This window comes from Cygnus atratus, chromosome 1, assembly GCF_013377495.2.
Source record: "Cygnus atratus isolate AKBS03 ecotype Queensland, Australia chromosome 1, CAtr_DNAZoo_HiC_assembly, whole genome shotgun sequence".
In the NCBI taxonomy this organism is placed as follows: Eukaryota; Metazoa; Chordata; class Aves; order Anseriformes; family Anatidae; genus Cygnus; species Cygnus atratus.
The window spans coordinates 108,700,836-108,723,921 of record NC_066362.1 but is presented as its reverse complement, the minus strand read 5'-3'; the positions used below and the strand labels follow the sequence as shown (position 1 = coordinate 108,723,921).

Here is a 23,086-nt window from a genome sequence, read left to right as displayed (position 1 = left end):
CCAGCTTCAACAAGAAACATCTTCAGCATGTGTAAACGATATGCTGGTAAGTGTTCTGAAGTGATTTCTCTAGAGGTAGTCTAGAGGTAAAGAAGTCTAAACGCTTGCCTTAAGCATATGACTTTTTCTCTATTAAGTTTCCTCTAGTGCTCTACGTGTGATAATTACTGTTTCTAAACTGCTAATTAAGCTTCTGGAGACTGAAATGCCTGATTATAGTGAGTTTCAAAACACTAGTGCACTGGGAGTGAGATTTTCTCCTTGAATTGTGCCTGAAGATTAACACTTCAGGGCTTGTACACATCATTTTATCAATCCCACATGCTATTCAAAACCGTATTCCAAAAAAACATTTCTGATAAAAAAATGATTTTGTCATCACATGTTGCTGAGTTTTGTAAGACGTATCGTCATGGCTAGGGCCTTAGTTCTCATCTTTTGCTGTTCTTTGCTGTGAATCTGTCTTCCTTTAAAATCTCCTTCTGAGCACATGGAACTGTTTTTGGTCCCAAAAGGCCCTTGCCTTATCCCAGCTGAAACAGAAGTTACTGCCTTGGCATCGTGCTTCCTCTTCTCAGCCTTCTCGTAATTTGGGCTGGGGAGCATTAGAGAGGCTCAAATGCTGACATAAAAAAGTGGCAACTGCAGAAAGTCCATAAGCTTATTATGTGCAAATCAGTACTGAAATCAAGCATGCTATGTTGGTCTATAAGCACTGGGCAATTTTACCCAGCATTTTTGGGTAACAGTGAAATGTGACTTGCTGTGAGATCTGTGAAGGGGAGGGGGTTACAAGGGAAGGAACCAAGAAATAACTGAAATTTCCTTTTATTCATTTAATTCAGGCTGTTACATAACTAAGGGATACACACTGCAGGGTAGTTAAAAACATAAAAAGTTGTTTCTCTTTGTTGATGATTAGATTCTGGCATATATTTTTAAAAAATAGCTGTGTGCTGATAAACAAAACAACTGGCATTCAAGTGATTTGACTTGGTGCTTTGGGGTTTGCTTTCTGTTGCCGCAGTAGAATAGCAAAATCCTTTAAAAAAATGTCATTGTATGTTTTTGTGTCAGCCCTCCCTTCTAAGCTGCCAACAGCAGGAAGCCCTTTATGAGCAGAAACACCTGTGGATTTTTCTCATTTTTGCGTGCATACTTCAGTGCTTCGAAGTGCATTCCTTGACTTGTAACTCTACACAAGGTCAGAGCTGGCCCTATTGTTTTGTGAGAACATAGGGAAAACATTCTGGCCTCTGGGCCCTGTCGATGGGAACTCTGGCACAGGGCTAATTGCCGCAGCATTTGAACAGTTATCAAAAATCTCCCTTGAAAAATACTTTAGAGAGTATGGTTCCAGCCGGGTCACGGAACAACTTTAACAGTGGACAACACAGACAGGTTGGCTCAGGAGGTTTTGCAGGCTGCTGGCCGTGCTGTACCCTCTCTGTGCCAGCTCAGCGAAGGCTGTGTTCCCATGGGGCAGCAGGGAACCTCACCACGCTTGGAGAGGTCCCATTTTGCTGTTGGAGAGGTCCCATTTTGTTGTCGCTTGTGTAGATGGTATCTCATGTTCACTAGGAGGTGCCATGCTTTGATGCCACTCTCGTGGTTACAAACAGGGCATTTTAACCCCAGAGGAGAGAAAGGAAGAAATGTAACAACTCGGAAACTGCGCTTGCTGAAGGAAGAAGGAAAACAAGCACGGCCGTCCAAACCCCGTTGGGGGAATGCACACTAAAGATGCTGCTCCCAGCTCGATCTGGCCCCAAGGCAGGAGGCAAAACTCTGCGAAATCTTTGGGAAAGGGAAATGCGTCTGCCCCTGGGACACCCGTCGGCGTGTGCAGGGGGCCGGTGCGAGAAGCCTTCCCTCAGCGCAGGGGGCCGAGGGGCTCCGCCGAAGGAGCTCCCCCCTTCCCTCCTCACACCCCCGACGGCCGGAGGGCCCGGGGCGGACAAAGGCGGGGAAGGGCCAGGGGCCGGGCCGCGACGGGGCGGCACCGCCGCCACACACGGCGCCGCTGGCCCTGCCCGAGGGAGGCCCCGGCTCGGCGGGGGGCAGCGGGCCCGGCCCGGCCCGGCCCCGACGGCGCCGCCCGCCCCCGGCCTCAGCCCCGGCCCCGGCCCCGGCCCGCCTCCGCCTCCACGACGGGGCGGGCGGCGGCGGCGGCTCCGCACCCGCTGCCGGCATGGAGGCAGCGGGGCGGCGCGGGCGGGCTCGGGGGGCGCTGCTGCCCTCCCTCCTCCTCCTCCTCCTCCTCCTCCTCCTCCTCGCAGGTCAGCGGGACAGCGGGCGGCCGTGTGCGGAGCGGCGGGGCTGGGCGCTGCGGGGCGGGCTCGGGCTAAAAGCAGAATTTCCCGGAGGTTTTCCTTTGTGTCGCAGGGGGTTGGGGGTGTGCGGAGGGGGCTGCGCCCCAAAAAGCACCGCCGCGGGGGGGCAGCGCCAGCGCCAGCCCCGGGACGGCTGGAGCCCGGCCGGGGGCTGCTGGTGCTGGGGGAGGCGCTGCGGGGCAGGAGCCTGACCCCTCTCGGCGGGCTGGCCTCAGGCAGGGGGTCGGCTGTGCCATGCTGTCGTGCACATGCCTTCCTCCAAAAAGGGGCATTTAGGGTGCAGGTGTGCAGCCGCACGAGCCCTCGCCTACCCTTACCTTGGTGCTTGTTCTTACGGGACCAAGCCTGAGCAGGTTGAGGGAGCTGACCTGTTGAAACGTAACCAACAAAATGAAGGTGATGAGCTTCAGGATGGACCAGCAGCATGAGCAGTTTGCCACACGTTCACACGCAGGGGAGCCTCAGAGCAAGGTGGGGGCTTGCAGCCGGGGATGGGGCAGGAGGTGGCCGAGGAAGCAGCTGAGATGAGGTGGGCTTGCCTGGGTCCCAGCAAGCGGGGCCAGTGCAGGTGAGAGGTAGGAGTGGGAGTAAAACCTGCAGGGAGAGTGGGAACCCCCCAGAGAGGTCTGCTGCCTGGGGAAGAGGAGCCACAGCTGGTCAGGAATGCAGAAGCATGGTTAGCTGTCTTCGTGTCTAGGTATCTGCTGTGGCAGCAAGCGTGTCACCAAAAAGGTGAGGCTATGTGGGGCTGAGGCTTCATTTGTGGTCATAAGGGCTACAGGTGAGCTCCTGGCAGTCGGGAAGGAGAGCCCAGGATGAGACACAAGAAATATGGGACCCATGTGGGTGCTTTTGCAGGACAGTGCCAGCACACAGAGGCTGTACTGTAACATTTAGCTGGGGGGACCTGGCTTGGGGCTTCCAAAACACAGAGGAGCAACAGCTGTGCTGCAAACAAGCGATCGATAGTTTCAAAATAGCTCCTCGATACAATAAAAGGACGTGTTCTTCCACACCTCTCACTTGTAAAGAGCTCCCTTATTGTTATTTTGCTGTTGGAGTTGCTCATCAGTCCTGAGGAGCATCACTGCTGAAGCCATTCCTGGCCCGTGCTAGGCAGAAGAGCCCTTGGGGCAGCAGGCAGGGCAGTGCCAGGCAGGGCCGTGCTGTGCAGTGCTGGCCGGGGTCCAGCTGCAGCCGGAGCCGGATCTAGAGGTGGCACAGAGCGAGGGCAGCGCTGCCAGCTGGCCAGGGCAGCTCTGAGCTCCAAACCCTGGTGGGCTGCGCCAGGCAGGGGTCCGGGGTCAGCCAGCTTGCAGACAGCTTCATTCTCCTCTCCCTCTGCCCAACAGCACGGCACAGGAGGCAGCCTGGCCTCAAGGTTTTAATCTGGACTCTTTGTTGAAGCATAAAAAAGATCATCCGCAGTGACTTGACATTTTGAGATGCTCTTTTTTTATTTTAAGCGATTAAATATGAGAAGGAACTGATACAGCCAGCTACAAAGTACCTGTACACAAAGCACCTAAATCTGAACTTCTTACTGAAATTTTGAATGAGTGGGAATTGGCTGCCATTTGGATTACAGGGTCAGGTCAAGCCTCAAGTGAAGTCCTGTGATTGTATAAAATTAGTAGATTGCATTTTCTTTAAAGCTGTGCTGTACAGATTTTTGTTGTTGCTGCTGTTTGACCGCGTGAATGTTATTTTTATTCAGCAGAAGATTGTCTGGCTCAGTGTGATAATGACTGCAAGGCTTACTGCTGTGATGGGACTACTCCCTACTGCTGTTCATATTATGCCTACATTGGGAATGTCCTTTCGTAAGTATATTTGCTCTTCAGAAAAGCTGATGCACTGTGTTCACGGACTTGGTGTAAACTCAGGTTTCTGGAAACTATGTTTTGGCAAGAAACAGTGGCAGGGTTTGGGTTCTTGGAGTTTTAGTTCTTTTTTTTCCTTGCTAGTAACAAATATTGTTATTTCTGTAAAGTCTCCAATTGCATACCTTTTTGAAGCATGCTTATACCTAAAAAGCTTGCTAAAATTGAGAGTTAGCTTGTGTACATTGGTAGAGCCTTTCGAAGCAAGCTGTAGAGATGCTGAGAACTTTGTTTCAAGCTCTTCAAGTGAAGAGGACTGTGAACAGAAAGCTTGTATTTTTTTTGTTGAAATGCTTTGTTACAATACCTGAGTCAAGCCACTATTCAAATGACTGGGATTTGAGATCCTTTTTGCTTTGGGTACTTTTTTTCTTTTCTTTTTACTGACTTGTTTGTTTTTATTAAATGGCGTTTTGGCTTTTGGTGGAATATATTGAATGGATTCTAGGTGAGGGTAATCTGATCCTTTAATACTGTGGTATGAGTAGCACCTTTCACAGTGCTTAAAAAAAAAACCACAGCAGGTGGAATGGAATGGGTATGAATATTTCCTGTCTAGAGAAAAGTATAGAGGTGAACTATTGATAAAAAACATGGTCTCCAGTTCAAGTGTTAGCTCTGTATCGATGAGGAAGAAGAGAAGCCTGCACACTAGTGGACTTGACTCCAGGCTCTGGGCTTCATTTAAGTGACAACTCATAAGAATTACATTTGTGCGTGTGGATAAACCTTAACAAAACATAAAATGTTCTAAAGGTAGGGCATCTTAAATGGTGTTTTGTCAACCCCATCAAGTACTTTCCTTAATCTTTAGCATGCAGTCCGTGATGTGGTTTTGGTTTGTATTCTTGGCTAAAACCAGAGAAGGAAGATGAGGCGTGTCATATGAACTGCCCAGTGCTTGAGGAGGAGTGAGTGCGAAGGTGGTAGTTGCCTTTTCTAAAAAGATTCTTCTGTTGCAGGTTTTGTTTTAGCCAAGGTACCTGGGGAATGTGTTAGTGTTCCCTTCAGTGTATTATATAGCACTTTGAAGGAGTAGGCATAGTGACGGCATTTTAATACAGAATTGATCCACAGCATTTATACCAGATCAGAACAGTTCTTGGTTTAAGGTAAATGAAATGGTGATAGAGCGCCAGAATACTTCATTCCTCTGGGAATAAGAAGGCATGCATTCAAGACTGATTACTGTTGGAGAATGACAAGTGATTTTGTTTTCCTCTCACTTAGGGAATGTCTGCTTTGATATTTTTTTTCTTTTCTCGTTCCAAGATTGCTTTCCTATTTAAATGCATGGAAGGAGGTACTGCTTTTGAATAGCTGATTCCAGCTCATGTGCAGTTAGGAATGATGGACTCAGTAGCATAGGATATTGCATTGTACAGAGGCTTCCCATAGAGCATTAAAGCAAGTGGATTTCGTCTCCCACTTCCACATGCACATCATTGGCATTGGTGTAGCCTGATGTCAGAGCGGTGCTGTGGAAAGGATCGGCCAGGGGATTCTTTAGAGCTGTTGCTGAAATGTTCAAACCATGGCCTTAATACCAGGTTCACACTTAGTCTTTTGTATGCTTATTTAACCAAGGTAAACAGCTATTGAATTAGAGCTGAAGTGGGAGTGACACTGGCATGTTGGAAAGGTTTGGGTGTATCTGGATGATTTTGAACACCGGAATGGCTCTTACAAATGCTGTTTTTTGCAGCGTGACTTGAAGGAGACATTTGATTCTTCTGATTTTTTTATGGTTAAGTACTCCAATTCATAAACTCAAAGACCAGTCAGGAGTCATTATACTCCTCCGACCTGACATTTTGAACAACTGAGCCACAGTTTTTTCCCTGAAATCTGTGTGGGGTGTGCCTTCTACAAACACGTGTAATATCGTTCTGAAAACTTCAGCCATTAATGAGTTCACCGTCTGCCCTGGTAAACTCTTCTGTAGTTCATTTACTAATGTTGCTGGAAAATTTTGCTGGGAAATGAAGGCTGAAATTCCTGATGTCAGCTCTTAACTTATCTGTGAGTTTGAAATGTGGTCCTAAATAGTCATCATGACAGCCTTCAACCTTATCGGTAAGTTGGGCGAACTCTGTCAGCCTCATATGTAAGATTTGCTTTGTTTTGCTTTGCCTTGCCCAGGGGTCAATTCTTTGGCCTTCCTTTGAGCACCCTCTAGTATTTTCACTTCCTTCTAAAAATGTGTCTATCAGAGCTGAGCACAAGGTTTTGACAGAAGCCTTACCAAGATTACTTTTTTTCTATATCTGAGTATCTAGGTTTGGGTACGTATTTTGAAGCACTTGTCTATAGTGATCATCACCAAAGACATAAGTGAACTTAGCAGTTTGTTCCAGGTCTAAGTCCTTAAGTCACTGTCCTCAAAACATGTCTGCTTCTTTAAGCTTACAGGTTGTTCTTTGCTAGGGGTAGCAGCTTTAGTTTAATTACAGAAGAGTGATTTTAGATTGCAACTTCGACTATGCTCCGTAACAATAACCATCGCTTTTCATTATTTGGCACTATACCGGGCTTTGTTTTATGCGACAGCATATCCCACAAAAGTTTCATGTTGCCTCACCCCCAAAGGACAAACCTGCGAAATTACACTGTGAGATTCTGTGGAATCTGGAAATCACCACTAGTGACCTTTCTGCTTATGTCTTTCTGTGAACAGCTGTGTGTTGAAATCTTTCAAAGAACTGTTTTTAATCCAAAAACATATGTGCCCTGATAGTTCCACATAACGATGTCCTTACAGTATCCTTGTTTTCTTGTATCATCATTCTTGATCTTACTGCCTGCACCAAACACCAAGCGGACTTGATCTGCTCGGCTGCTTTTAGAAGTGCCTTTTTACTGCCTGAACCACTGTTAGTAATCCTTAGTGTTTTATTGGCTCCTCTGCTTCTCTAGAGGTTCCCTATGCTTCTTCATTTGTTTACCACTCATTTTTCTCCTCTCTCCATTCTTTATACACTGGCATGTCTTTCTGAGGTTTCTGTTCTTTATCTTCTGCGGGATGTTTTTTTCACAAGCATAACTCTGCCTTGCAGTTTTGGAAAAGCATTTCAGCGTGTGGTAGGTTCCTTTTAAACAGCTCAGTGTTTTGCTTTATGTCTCTCACTGTTCTCTTTCTAGACCCATATGCCAACGATTGTGCAAACAGAATATAAACTCCAGGCAATAATGCACATCCTAATTTTAAAACAGAGTCACTGTGACTAGATCATGATCATTGATACTTAGGCAGCTTTTAGCTGTTCGGTGATTAATTAAGTCTCTTCACTCGTTAAAATGAGATTCAACTTTGAGATATTCCATGTAGGGTTCTAGAGTTTTCTGTTTTAAGAAGTCATCATCTTTTTAGGACACCGGGGAATTTTTTTTCTTTAGTCAGATGAGGTTTTCAGCAAACATCCTCCAGGCTGTGTGCATCTGTGATTAGCCTGTTTTTCTTTCTGCATATGAAAAACAGATGCAGAGTTATCAGCTCACTCTAGTATTAGGACTTCAGGGATTTTAAGAGGTGTTCCCATAACACCCTCTTTAGCTGGACCACAGGTATAATCTGTAAGTATTCAAGGTCTGTGACTGAGTCACTTGTAATCCCATGAGCATCTCTAATGTAAAGTAACACATCCTTCTTCCTCTTTCTCCCCCTGCTTTTCATGATACCGTTTCAGAGCAAATTGTTATAACATTAATGTTCCAGCTATATTTCCCTTCCCACTAGTTTTCAGTAGTTAAAGCCTGTCATTATTTCCTCTGATGCATGTGCATTTCCTCCTGTTTATCCACTAGCCATCTAGTGCTCAATAGTTGGCCATTCTAAAAATGTTTTTTTCTTGGACAAGTTATAGATTTATGTTTGGACTTGTGCAAGGTAATGGAGCTGTTTCTATGCAATGAATGAAAAGATGCAAGGATGCTTGAGTGGTCAGACTGATCCTCCTGATCAGCTTTTCACTCCTCACCAAAAGGCAGTGTGGAGGCACCCTTTCCAGTCTTCGGCACCATCCCAGCCCTTTGAGGCAAGAAACTCAAATTCCCCTCCTCCTCAGAAGCAAGTTTCTATGCCTGTTGAATCAATGGTGACTGACCTTTTATCAGTTTCCCTGTGTTGTGTCTACTTCCGCAACTTGCTGCCTGGCTAGGGACTGAGAGGACTGCAGTTGTGTTTTCTCTGTGACAGATGCTCCAGGTTTGCCCCCAGCAAAAGTATTTTCAAAACCAACCAACGAGCAGCGTTTTGCATTCTGTCACTCAGAGGAGTTGGAGACATCTGGTTACTGCCTTCAGCTCCAGCCTCAAACCCCCGTGCTCCTCAGAGGCTCCAAATTTGCATCTGTGAGTGTTTCTGCCAGCGCTCTATGTATTTTCTTCTAAGGCCCCAAATTGTCTGGTCCACATGCTTGGCCTGGTGGCTGCTGGGTTTTCTGTGGGCTAATTTCCTGCTTAATTTTCTCACCACCTTGTGCCTTGTGTTTATGGTGGCTCACATGTGGCTTTGGAGCCGCAGGGAGGTCCCTGGGAGGAGATGTCAGCAGTTGCATGCTGACAGGACACGCCCTGGATGCTGCTTTGCCCTTTCACCCTTGCCAGCAGCCATCAGTTGGTGTGGGATAGTCCCAGCCTCCAGGTGAACAATGAGGCAGAGAGGACAAATAAACCAGCTCTTATTTCAGATGAATGTTGCTGGGCCAGTTGGATATTCGGTGGAAATGAAGGGACTTACACCCAGATTTGGCCCACAGTATTTAGGAAAACTCATTGCTAAAGTATTCAGCCTTAGTGATTAGGCCGTATTTTCCTGGGTAAGGCTTGAAAGGGAATAAACTGGAATATTGGCTAAAATGGAAGAAGGAAGTTAAGATGCAGTGGTGCTGCACTAAGTCACAAAGTATATGAAGTTTCTTGGTAAGTGTCTTCACAATGACTTACTCTAAGGGAACTTTTAAAAAAAAATGGTTCTAAGGACTTTGAAAATAACTGGGGGGAAAAGTAAATAAAAACTTTAGGGAACTGTGATCTCATTACAGGTAGTGGATGGCAATTTGTAAGAGAGTAGGTGGAATAAGTCTTACCAGAGATAATGAGGAAGCAGCAGCCTATTCAGTGACTGCTGAAACAGGTGCTATTTACATGAACTTAAATGTATGTTGGAAAGCATGATTTTTTTGCATGTTTTTTTTTGTTTTGTTTTAAGTCCAGGAGCTGCACAATGTGGCCAGGAAGGAAGGAAGGCAGACAGGGAGAATGGGAGGAAAAGAGGCAGAGAATATATTTAGCATAAAAGTCACATGCAGGCCTCAGCCTGTAAAACTGAAGAAAAAGGCGTGCGTAGTGTATGTCAGTGTGGCATTTGACGTGAAGTACTTCATATCCAGTAGTACTACGAGAAGTGCAGATGACCTCAGAGAATACCAGTTTTGTTTGTGGAAGAAAGAATGTCCCTTAAGCTGATTCACTTAATATGGCAGTTTGAGATGGAGAGTGGGTATGGAAGAGGAGTGCACTGAAGGGCAGAATTAACATTTTAAGAGTTAGGCATATAGAGATGTAGCCTCTGGGCTTCATAGTGAATAATAAAATAAAATAAAAAAATCAGGAAGCTTAGCATTCACTGTATATTCCAAATAATTAAAATTAGATATTTTCAGGCATCCCACAGTAAATATGTGAAGCAGCATATGGGTTGGGGATGGTTCTGTGTCTGCACTTCAGCTGTTTGGTACTCCGCTTAAAATAAAACTGGGTTCCTCTTTGTCACTGCAATGTTCAGAATTTTCCACAATTAGAGCGCTTTTGGACAATATGTAAAACTGCAGTTCACTTGACAATTACCATGGCATTCCTCTGGCTCTGTGACTTCTGATGCGACGCTGGAAGGAGAGACAAAGGCCTGTTTCAGTAACTATTTTTTCCATTTGGCTTGACTTGTGGCTTCTGGTCAGGAGAGCCTCCCTGAATGAGCATACGGAGTGCAGTTTGAACTGCGAGGTGACGCGGGCAGAGCCTGAGGACACTTGTGTTGAGCGCTGGGGGCTGGCTGTAAACACGTCATCGGTAAAGGCAAGGCTCCCGTGATTGGACTAAAACTATTTCCCTTTCATTCTGTGTAAGAGGAGGATAGGAGTTCAGCCCTTTAATCCCTGTCTTCAACATCTGCAGTACCTGGGGAAGTGTGCTATTCATGCTTCAGCTTGGGAAAGCCTCCTCAAGAGAAGCATCCAGCTTGCTCTGTGCAGGGGGTTGATTAACTGCAGCTTAGAGAAAGACCTAGGACCACGTTTTCATTGTAAGATCTGCTGGAGAGGGAGCTGATATTCGAAATGTGACCTTTGCTAAGCAATTGAACTTCCAGTTGTTTTTTGTTCCATGCCTATTGTTCCAGCTCATATCCTTCAGTGGAGAATGTGCGATCAGATTTACGACCAGAGCAGTATCTGCTCTCGACGACGGATGCAGAGGAAACCCTTGTCAGCACCAGAATTAAAACGTAGGGCGTCTCTTCTTTAGCCCTTTGTGTTTTTATTTCTGACCCTGTGTTGCAGCTCAAAATGGAAAAAAAAAAAAATCTTGCCAAACAGAAACTCTCAAAAGATAGCTCCCACTTCAAGTTTCCCACCTCTTTTTCTTTTCTTTTTTTTTTTCCTTTTTTTTTTTTTTTGCACAGGGCATCTGACTAACTGTTTTGAAATGTTTAAGGCCAGTGGGACTGGGACTGGATTCTTTTGGCTGTTTGTTTGTTTTCAGAAGTTTAGCTGTTGTCATTTATTTATTTATTTATTTATTTATTTATTATTTAGTAAGTAGCTGTAAGAACCAGAATACCTTTTTAATGAAAACTGGAAGCCTTTGTAAACATGAAAGATCTGCTGTTCATGAGAAAAAAGGCTACACATGGTTGTGTGAAGCCCTGAGTTCTTGACATCTCTGTGGATCATCTGTTTTTCATCATTTGGAAGATTGCTAGAATTTGGCCTGCAAATGGATGCATTAAGGTATAAATCACTGAAATGCTGCCTGTGGCTTACAGAAAACTCACTGGAGGGGGGGAAATAAACATTCTTAAGGAATTCAGTGCAATTAACTTGCCTTTACTGCGCTGTTTGCTTTTAAAAGATTTATTCAGTGAAAGGTGAGATAATTCTGTATTTATCACTTGCAGTTGTCTGTTTTGGAAGCTTGTAGGATTTTCCCATAAGGTTCGGTCATGTAAAAGATGAATTTTCTTAACACTTATTAAGACTGGCATAAAGACTGGGCCTGGGGATTCTGTTGATCACAAGCACCCTGTCCTTTCTTATAAGAATTTTATATATAAAATATATATATAAATATATATATAAATATATATATAAAATAAGAATTTTACCTTCTGTCTGTTATTTTGTACCCCTCCCCTTTTTTTCCTTTTTCCAGTGGGGGAAAGGTACAGCCCTGAATTTGATATGAAACTGTAACTTTGTTAAGCCATCTGTACATCCAGAGCTTTCAAGATAATTCAGATAGAGTGCTAGGCACCAGTTCAGCAACTAGTTAAACGCACGTGTAACTTCAAGGCAGCGAGTAGATGCAGTGTATCATTCACCCTGTTGAAATCAATAAGCTAATTACTTCAGTGGGGATTTCATACACTGGCTGTAATGGGACAAGTTGTAAGCTCAAGTACGTTGTTGAATCCAGCTGTTAGAAAAAAGACATTTTTCTTTCTTTTTTTTCCATTACCACGGTACCTTCCATGCTCTCTGCCACTTCGTGCTCCCTTGCTCCCACTTCAAGTGGGGGGAGGTCAGGAGATACACAGGACAAACCCCACCTCCCTGCACTAGCTCCCTGCATTTCTCAGATAAATACATGCCTTCCCTACCCTTGGCTGGAGAATTTCTGTTTTATTGGCTAATTCTGAGATTTCACTGAGCTCGCAGGATTCTCAGGGGATTGGTCTGATGAATTTTGTACTGGTTCCTCTGGAGTAAGTAATATCAGACTGACTCAGGCTAGGGTTATTAATGAAGATACTTCTGGGTCAAAAGCTGTGCAAGAGGGCCATTTGATGCTGTGCACACTGTAATTGCAGCCAGTCCAAATAACACCTGTAGCACTGGTTCAGTATTTGAACAATATTGTCCTAGAAAGACAAACTCTCTAATCTTACATGTGCCTCTTTAAGGGACAGAAAGAAAGTTTGGAGTATATAAGTGAGTTATTAAAAATTAAAGGAAATGAACTATTAATTCACAGGGCAGCCACAAGTTCCTTTGAGATTTATAACCACCACGTAGATGGAAATTTCATAGTTAATATGATCTTTAGAACTTCAGTGAAGGTTTCTTAATTTTTCTCTATTAAAAAATAATAAAAAAGTGGTGACATTTACTTTTGGAATAACCTATGCTATCATAAAATCCTTTTTTTTTTCTGTAAAAAAAATCCTTTTTTTTTTTTCTGATTTATTTTTGTAAAATACAAGATTTGTCCTGGGTCTTACTCTATATGTGTTTAGTATGGGATGGCAAGGCAGTAATACCGCACACTGGGCAGGCATGTTCCATCATCCTATCTCCCTCTGTTGGCTCATCCACACAGATAAGAGGTTTTTACTGCTATCATTAAATGAAGTTATTCCTTTTGCTCTCAAGGGAGGCTTGGTTTAATGCTGAATGTTCCAGCTTCTCTTTCTTTATTGAGGACCATGGTACAGTTTGTGACAAGCACAAGAGGAACTAAGGATCTACCGCTATTGTTGAAACATCTGTTCATGAGCCAAGATGCAGAGAACCTTATTTTTGGATACCTTGTGGACTTCCTACACTAATTTTGAAACATAAAGGGACTGTATAAACTCTCTGTATTCCAGTCCTTCTTACAGACCATAGTCAAGGTGATCTAATGAAGGCATAATCTGGGTACTGCTGATCTGCAGCTATTTCCAGCTGCTGTGACTTTGGTTATGATTGTGAGTGGGGAGAAGGGAGAAATGCTGCAGAGCTCATGTTCCGGTATCATAACACCTCTGCAACAGGCCCCTTGGCGTGGAGCAAATGAGAAACAGAAATACTTTGATAACATACTGAGGAGAATTCAGGGACAGAAGACAAGCATTGGAAAGACCCCAAATTAATTACTCACTTAAAAGCAGTGCTTATAATATTATAGTGTTTATATGATACATGATAGCAACTCTTAATGCTGTTTTTTGGATAAAATCCTTCAGCAGGTCCCTGAGCTTTAAGGCCTCTCCTCATCTGCTGCTTTGGAAATGTAAAACAACAGGAGAGAAAATAAGCAGCCAGCATAAATTTATCACTTACTTTTTATTGTTGGGACTAAAGCAGTGCTACTCATATTTTATACCAGACATTGGTGAAATATATCTCATGGGATATCTGAGATTTTCCTGGAAGAGTAACAATAATTTTGTTAGTGCATTTTTTGTATAAAAGACTGCAGCTTTTTTGTAATCATCTTTGCTTTCCCCTTGTGTAGCATATTATCATCCAAAGGCTCCAAAACACAGTCTTATCCTGTCAGGCAAAGAAACAGTGTCTGGGTATTGCTTGCCTGCCATCCACGTGGCGGTGGGCTGGTGATGGGCTAGTCAGTTCTGAATGATCTAGTGGTGTCAATGATCACAGACAAAGGTAAATTATTTGGGCTCTGGGCAGAATTTTGATTATTTGGAGCCAAAGTTTGACATCTAGATGTGGACACTGAATATGTCATGGATGAGCACGTTGAGATGAAGACCTGGGATAGAGAGTGTGAGGAGCCTTTTATTGCCATGTCCAGCACAAAAGCTCTTGCAGTTGTGAATGAGATGCCTTGGTGCTGATCTAATCAGAGGAATTAGTAACCTATTCTGTCAGAGCATCCGATGTGCAAATGTTGCGTTTTTCTATGGCAGCTGTTATTTTTGTCTGCCTTTCTGTTTGCCGACAGCTCTGCTCCAGGGCACAGCTTCTCCTGCACTGTAGTGTGCCAGCCGCTTGCTATGCCACATAGTCCTTGTCCCCACAGACCTCAGTGAGGCTGTGTCCAATGATAGCTAATATATTGACATGGCTGAAAGCTAATAATGCTAACTCAGCCCACTGTGGTAACTCTGTGTTTGGCTTGGCAATAGATGGCCTATTTGCATAAAGTGAAATTATGAAAATGGCTGACAGAATCGCCAGGCTGCTTACCTCGCATCGCTTTCCTCATGTGGCTCCTTGCAGAGATAATGCGATATTAAATTCTGGTGGAGAGCAAAAGGATAGAGCTTCAAGGGGCGGGGGATGGATGAAAAGTTATGGCCCTCATTCTCCATTTAAAATTGTTTTAAGTAAAGTGCAATGCATCTTTGTTCCTGAGCCTTCATACTGTTGAATGAAGCTCAATGATTGAATTAGCATATTTCCAGAAATGTAATAAAATGTCAGCTTGACAGTAACGCTTTCAAAATTGCGCTATGACGGGTGCTGTAAACATAGCGGCATGTCTGGTGTGTGTTTCAAGTACTACACTACATCAAGATAATAAGATAATGTGCTGAAATTAAGAGGGAAGCTATGGTATTTAACATTTGTATTTGGTACGCTTACATTGTTGCTACCTTCTAACATAAGCCATTTTGCATTAAAATTCCATATCAAGAAAAGGGATTTTTCCATCTCTCTCCCCACAGCCTCCCGTCACCCTTCCTTTCCAGGCAGGTGTGTGAGGACGTGTGGCCTGCTCACAAAATGGCCGGAATGGTCTGGCTGCCTGGCACAGCAGCGAATGGATCTGATGACCTAGGAAGGTCCCTTTGCATTAGCCACAGAAGGAGGAATTTGGGATCTGGACTGTTCATACCATCTGAAGCTCTGGGCAAACTGCTAGATAGAGGGACCCTCTCTTTCTCTGAAGTCAGAAGCTGACAGTAGCTATTTACAAGCCAGCCTCCAGGTTGGCTTCAGCGTATGGCGCTGGTACTGTTTATCTAGCAGGCAGAATTACCTCTGAGGGTGAACTGGCCTCTGCTCCGCTCCTGTGGCAGCCCTGGCTTGTGTCACTCCTATTTAGCAAGTCATAAAGCAGCTTTGCTTTGTTTTTTGAGTAGTGCATCCTTCTTTAAAGGAGAGCTTGTTGTTTTTTTCCTCTACACGGGAGGTTTTGTTCTGCACGTCCATGAATAATTACCCAGAAGGATGCTCAGGGGGCGTCTGAAGAGCCCGAGGTCCCCTCCAAAGGGCTGGGACTTGGTCCTGAAGGACCCTATGCAGGCAGGGGGTGGTGGGAGGCTGCAGGGAGGCTGCTGCTATTGCGAGCCAAGGAGTGCTGAGTGTTCACTGGATTGTCAGGTATTTAAACGAGTTCAGGAAAGTAACGTCTGCAGCTTATCTCCATGTAATTTGAAATCTGTCTTAGGTTAAAGTGAGGTTATTTTGAGACAGCATCAATTAAGTTGCTGTATACTTCTGCTTTATTTTCCTTCCAGAGAGGAGCTGTCATTTGCAGAGCTACTTGAAATCCCAAATTACCCCAGGAACTTGCAGTGACTAGGCTAGGCTCTCATTAAACATTGACTCGTCTCTTCTACAAGAAAGTTGTGTTACTTGGAGGTTCTTGGTGCTTAAAGTGTTGGGAGGTTACTCCTCCGTGGGGACATTTGGAGGCTCATCCAGAAAGTCACCATGGTGCAGCTGTCTGGACTCTGTGTGGGCACGGTCCTGCCTCTGGTGCCGTGCTCCATGATGAGCACCATGTGGGGCCTGTGGGCCCAGCCTGCTGCTCAGCCTCTTCGCTGAGGTAGGGGTGAACAAAATGGTCCCCGGGGAGGCTGGGACCTCGACGGGAAGGACACAGGCCTTGTGGGTGGCAAGGACATGCTCTCACAGCACAGGTGCCTTCTTGCACCTTCCCAGTAGCCTCCCAAAGCCACTCCGTGAGGACACAGCCTTGGTGCTGAGAGAAGGCGCAGTACCTCTTCTAGCCAATCTGAAAGCAATTACTTCTCTGCGAGACCGGTAACTGGAAAGCAAATTAGGAGTTAACAGCCGTTGTTTAAACCTGAAGGAGCTGTGCCTCCAGTGAGGGTTTTCACTTCAGCTTCGTTACGTGTTGGCAATTTAATCTACGTTTCAGGTGCCGATAGGGCTTGGAAATGAGATGTCATTGTTTTTCTAGGCCGCATATTTGCTGTGCTCACACACACAAAAACATGATGTGTGGATTTGTGAAACAAGCTAGATGATTTATTGCTGTTAGCTGTCACTTGCACTGAGTGGTTTTAATAACTACCAGAACTAACATCTCCTTCATAACCACCAGTAGCACTGCTATGGCTGCTGCCATATTTTTATCACTGTCATTGTTTTTTCAACTCGTGTCAGGAGATGCAGACCGCCAATTAACTGATCAAAATCATCAAGTCACTTGATTTGCACTGACATGCACTGACTGAAAACAAAGTCCAGTGTGAGAGGGGTGACCAGATTTTCCTCCCAGACTGGCCAGCAGCATCACTCGGGCCATATCTCCATGGCCATAAGGATTCCTGGTGTTCCACTGCCCGCACTCAGGCTTGAGAAGCACTTTTTTTTTTCCTGGTAGTGTCAGCAAAATCCTCATACCAGCTTCACAACAGCAACACAAGCCCATCTGTCCAGGGGCCTGAGCTATAAAACAGAGATTGGAGGCCCTCACTCACCCTGTGAGTTCAAATCTTACACTTTGGATTTTGTGGTCTAATCTACTTAAGAAGTTGCTTGAGGCTGAACTTCAAACTGGCCCCTGCTCAGCAGCCAAGTGTTTTCAGTCCTGTTTATTCTGAGGATTTTAACTGCTTCTTCCTCACAAAATAGCCACCTTATTTTACCTTTATCTCTGTCCACCTGCCTGGCCTGCCAGTGGGCTTGGAAAGCTCTCGTGACAACTGCAGTGACACAAAAACCTCGGCAGTGAACACGTTGCTTAGAAGAGCTCCCCTCACCAGGCTTTTGCTCTTCTGCTCTAGCAGCTCCACACAGGCCCAGAAGCCAAAATAAAAACAGTTTGGGCTAGACCGTGCAGCTGTTCCCCAGCGGAGACGATGCTGTGCTTCTCGTGCTTCAGGGATGCACGCGGCTGTCCTGAGGCAGATCAGGCCTCAGCCCCAGGTGGGAGCTGTCGCTGCTCCCGCCAGCAGATCTCTTCAGAGGAAATCCTGCACTGCAGCAGTGTTACTCCTCTGCCCCCAGTGCCTGCAGCTGCTTCTCCCAGCCTGAAAGCCCCATCCTCCCAGAAGGTGTTTGGCCAAGAGCTGCCCATCCCCATGAGCAGGATCCGAACCCTCACCTCCCTGCCGCGTGCCAGGGAAGCGCTCTCCAGGGACAGATCGGTGACCTTCCACGGGATGACGCCGTTGTGTAACTGCTCCTTCATTAAGAAGTTAAAAGGATTAAGAACTGGCTGACATGTCAGAAAGTGGAGGCAGCAAAAGAATTACTGTGTAATAAGGGTTGTTTGCAGCAAAGTTCATTGGGGATTAGCACTAGCACTGAAAATTTTCCGATGCCAGTCAGAACCTAGGATGTAAATGCAAAATCCCTGGTCAAAAGTGTGTGTGCATGTGTATGTGTGACAAAGCTACATCTTAAACGAATGCACTTTTTAAAGTTCTGTGACCTTAATTTGTTCCTTTTCAGTGTATTTTTGAGGTGCAGGCAATTACATGGTTTTCACAGAGCAGCAGGATTATAACATTTGAATGGCTTTCACAGAGGTATTTTCAGTGTACAAGGGCATGTACCTCTCTATACAAATTTAAACTTGGCCCCTTAATGCATATTACTCGCAGTAGCGCAAAAGAGCCCCTCTCTGATCTTGATATGGGAGATTTCGGAGCAGTAAGTGGCTCAGGCCAGTAATGGCCAAAATTCTTCACCAGGTCTTGACACTGGCATCCAGCTTATTTGGAGTGCTGTCCTCATTCCAGCTATTACTGATTACAACCAAAATTTGTCACAGCTGATGCCAGATGAGATATTAGGTAGATAGCTCAAAAATGGAAATGCAAGGGACAGGGAATAGCTTGTGCCCTATCCCTGCAGAAGTAGTATGTCCTGGCCAGGGCAAACAACACCTAGCAAGACAGTGCAGGAAACAAGTGATTTCTTGTTTTCTGAAACATACATTTTTTGAACACAAATGAGAGTCCCTTCTCTTATGATGTTAGCACGTTAAGAAAGGACGATAAAAATTTCAGCCTTCTAATTCAATGCCATTTTTATGGTGGTGTTTCAGGAATTCAGTGACAGTACAAAGAGAGGTGATCTATGCAACCTAATTAAAAACATAACAAACTGCTTTACAGCCCCTATGTTCAGAAGTGCTGTGGGATCCCTGATCCTGTTTTCATGCATCCAGCAAGAGGTTCACTTCCAGAGAAAAGGCACTGGGAAGTCTCAAAAAACTCAGGTTTTTTGCAGGTGGTCTCCTGTGGGTAAGGACATCCAGAGCCCCCCCTGGCTTTTGGAGCACTTGCTTTCCATGACCAAACTCCCTAGTGTTGGAAAACTGAATGTCTTTGTGTACGCTGACTTTGGTGCGCTTCCTGACTTTCTAGTCTTAGCAGCATGGTTCTTTCCTGTTCCTCTTAAAAAAAAAAAAAAAAGAAAATGCACACACAAGTATCTCAAAAAGTCCTTGTATTCTCTGCTTGCTCAATTACTCTGATTCTTGATCCTTTCAGACTTTCCACTAACATTGTTACATTATTTCTGTTAAACCATGAAATATAATAAATAAGCTCTTAATCAGATGTGACTGCATTTCTATTTCTGAAAGCTGTCCAAGATGGCAAATTAAATTGGGGGGCGGGGGAGAGGGCATTGCTCTGTGATCTCTGATAGTTGAATATAGGTTGAAAACTCCTTTGAATTAGTGCCATCAGATACAATACAAAATATCTGGAGTTTCAGGGCATCTTCTCAAATAAAGGTCAAGAAGAGAGTGAAAATAAGCTCTATCCTGTTTGAAATAGATTTCAGTAACAATATATTCATTCTCTTAAGCTAGTTAGCATATTTTTCATAGCAAGTGTTATATTTAAGCTATGAAACAGGATTTTTTAGTTGCATTTTTAGCAAGATATTTTCAAGACTCTTTAAAAAATGAATCTGCCTTTATATGTCTGTCTCAGGCTTAATTTCTACAGTCTGAAAACAGATTTGCAGTGGTCCTGAAAATGCCAATTTGATTTATCCTGAAGTCAGTAGGAGTGTTGTTGAGGCTATAGAACCGGACTGGTAATAAATGCTTCTGGTCTGTGCGCACAGCGATGGTTGATGCACGGTTCGCACGTGCCATTTTAATCTCCAAAGTAAATAGGCAGGAGTGATGGTTGGAGCCCGTTTGTTGCAGCAGTGCAGTATCAGTGTAGTGTCTTATGGCATTCTTCCTTCTCTTTGTGAAGCAGGAGGTCGTACCATCCAACTGAGTGCAGGGGAATGGGCTGTAGCAGGTTGTCCAGTGCCCATCTGGTGGAGTTTGCTCCATGATGCAAAGGTGCTGGCAGGGCTCAGCAGGCAGGTATGAGAAGTGAGGGGTGATGGTGGCACATATCTGCCCCCTTCAGGGGTGCTTCGCATTTGAGGAGAGGCAGGAAAGGGGTGGCAGAAGTTGTCATCCTTCAAGAAAAAGGAGCAGTTCCCAGGGATGTTTGTTCTGTGTTGTGGAACAACCTGCAGAGTGTGGGAACGGAAAGGGGTGGCGGAGGAACATCATCTGCTAATCCCTCTCCTTCTGGAAGCCTGGTCTGTTCTGGGGCTAAGAGAAAGTGGCCGGAGCTGTTTTGTGAATCAGCTCCTTGTCCTGCCAGATGGCTGGCATGCTACCTGCACAAGCAGCATGTGGTGGCATACAGGAGGGGATGTTTCCTGATGGCCCATTGGGGTGGCTCTCACAAGGAACGGGACATAAGGAAGAAGCATTCACTGCTAAATACATGGTGATGTCTGGATATAAATGTTACCTTTCCAACACCGGTACAAGCTTCTGAAAGAATCTGTGGTTAGTGGGAGCTGGAGTAGCTTTATACTAAGGAGTGTTGTAGCATTTCCTGAATCGTCTTACAAGGGCCAAAGTGTTGTTTACAATAGTGTTTATTTTGTAAGTACAAGTGGTTATGCTGAGAGTGTATGGATTTGCTGTAAACCATATAGGCTATTTCTTTTTTTCTTTTTGTTTGTAATGACCTTCTCTTGAAAAGTGCCTATTTTGTAACCTGTGTCCCAGTCCAGGCCCCCGGGGAATTCACCAGAAAGTTTCACACTGTATTTCATGGGCTGTGATAGAGGAGATCAGAGGACCATCACCTTTGTGGCGGTAATGCTACCATCTCCTCCTCCACCCACACAGCAGTGGCATTTCCTTCTCAGTCTTACTGCTGAGCTGGCCAGTCAGCATCATGGCTGGCACTGGTTGTGGTGGCTTAATAGCTGGTTATGGTTGTTGGGAGCTGGATCTCTTTCAATTCAGGAGCAGACTGAAGCCATCAAGCAATTTTGCTGCTGGTCTTACAGCAGTGGCTTCTGAACTGATCACGTGGAAGTATATTTTATTACAGCTCTCTTGGATGTCTCAAGCCTCCCTTAAGCAGCACATTTAAAAATCAGTGTAATCTCCATTTAGAACCTGAAGCAAAGTCATACGCTGAAAACAGGGCTGCGGAGTTTGGCTCCAAGAGAAGTGCTTTGATGTAAAGCAGATACATTTTGAATCTATTAGCTTAATGTCAGGAAGCAGGACGGTGAATATTGCAATGTATAGTCCATGTCTAGAAGTTTCCAGCAAATTAGTTATAGTGCCACGAAGAAGGCAATGTGTAACAAAGACAACGCTTGCAAAAATAGCTAATGTGCCGTCAGCTTTAGGGCTCCCTTTAAAAGGCAGGGTGATAATGGAAGCACATAATGTTGCTCAGGCATGAATATCTACTGCTGTGATCTGTAGGTCATACTGTAGCTGCTCTCTAAATTTAAATAGGTACTTACTGTGTGCCTCTGCACCAGATGGCGTAGGTTTAGCACAGCCTGTACTGCACTGAGTGAAATGGAGCCTTTTGTGTTGTAGTTGGGAAGGATATGTCCAATAAGATAGAAATACGTTAAGTACAGGCTTTTATTCCCCACAAAATGCCCTTTGCTGCAGTGTCTGTCAGTCAAACAGACAATGCTCCAAAGGAATGAGTAACCACAGCGGGGGCCCAGGTGGGGAAAAAGTTATCAACTTGAGCAAACGCTTGATTTCTACTGAGATACCGGGTTGTAGCCAGATCAGCTACCTTTAATAAAGCATAATCTTTTTGGCAACTCACTGTAGTGGTCTCCCATTATCTCTTTGATAGGGAGATACATATGAGCGGTCTGTGGTGCATTTATCCTGATGTTTAAACAGAGAGTTACCAACCCAGGAATTTATAATTCCACAGGCAGTCCGTGTAAGTAATTTTCAGCATTCTCACTGGATTTAAGCTCTTTTTGTAATCTGTTTTATCCGGGACACTTAGGAATTGTCCATGCCCTCGGAAAGCTCTGCCCTTAGCTGGCAGAGGCTGTGTGGCACGCTCAGTCACTCAGCTCAGCTTCGTGCATGTCTCTTGGCTCCTGGGCTGGATTCACAATGGGTCTGGCATTTATAAGTATCACTGCACACACAGTACCTCCACAGACGTCTATTTATAGTGCAGGCTTGAAGGAAATATAAATTAAGGCATACACACTAGCTGGTGGCAGAGATGGGACGTGTTTTAGGGCTGAATGGAAGGCAGGTCAGCTGACCTCTGCTTTGCCAAATAGGAAATATATTTTAAAAAAAAGGAAAAAAAAGGAAAGAAAGAAATCATATGTTTCATGAAAATAAAAGTAGCTAGCTATTCTCTAATCAGATGCCTTCAGAAATGCTAAGCAGTAACAGCCACCATTTTCCTGCTTGCAAGGTGCTACATATCCAGCGTTATCTCCTGATGTTTCAAAGGAAGCAAAATTGGGTTTGTTCTCCTGAGAGTCAATTAGTTGTCTACTGGTAAATATTACTAAATCTGTAGGTAAAAAAGAGTAATGCTTCATCTGCACTACAGAGAACGGGTCAATTGTGTAACTGTTTCTGCAGAATTCATTAGCGAGTTACACGTCAAACAGAAGGTTAATTTGCAGAGATTTGTGCTCTTCAGCCCCAGGTCCTCCAAGCTATGAAGCTGCTGCCCTTGCTGAGGACTCCAGTGCCCCAGGGGACCCATTTACCTTCTGCCTTTTTTAAGTCCCAGCTTCCGATTTCCAGCTAAAACAGGAGTTAAATTTTACAGGTGTAATCTGGTAGAGCGAGGGGATCTCCCTGTCAGAGGCTTTTTCCCTGTCTGCTTCGTATTACGGGGATACTAGTTTGACCCTTATGTTGTCAGATCTGTCTCCGTCACTTCCCTGTGAGCTTCCAAGGACCAGCTTGGTGACAGCGTGTCACTCTAGACTGTGACCACCACTTTAATTACAGAATACAAACTGCTGCTAGGGGAAAGATAATTACGATACAAATAGTGTTGTTTTCTCTACAATAAGATATGCAAGTGTAGTGTTGAGAGCTAGTGTAAAGACAAGCAAAATTAGCCCTAAAACATAAAAATACCTGCTTATTCCAAGATGAGTTTTTAAGGAGAAGTCATTTGCAAGATGAAATCTCAGCTCCTTTTGTATGGATAAGAAGTTGGGAATTGGCTGTTAAGCCCAGGATATCATAAGTTGCAGATTGTTACAAGTTACTCTCATACATTATAAAAAAAATTCATTATACTTTTCGAAGAAGGAGCCTGCCCCTTCTCTCCCATTTATAAATATTTCATGCTGAAATAATGCATGAGGTAGC

General features: G+C 44.6%; 1 protein-coding gene across 1 annotated transcript in view; it reads left to right on the top strand.

The window, feature by feature from the left end:
* The first annotated feature begins 2,191 nt into the window (after window positions 1-2,191).
* CYYR1 (cysteine and tyrosine rich 1) overlaps window positions 2,192-23,086 on the top strand; it is a 55,566-nt gene continuing 34,671 nt past the window's right edge. Inside the window, exons 1-2 of the mRNA XM_050713635.1 lie at window positions 2,192-2,279; window positions 4,051-4,156. Coding sequence (XP_050569592.1) covers window positions 2,192-2,279; window positions 4,051-4,156 — 194 coding nt within the window. The remainder of the gene's footprint in view (window positions 2,280-4,050; window positions 4,157-23,086) is intronic.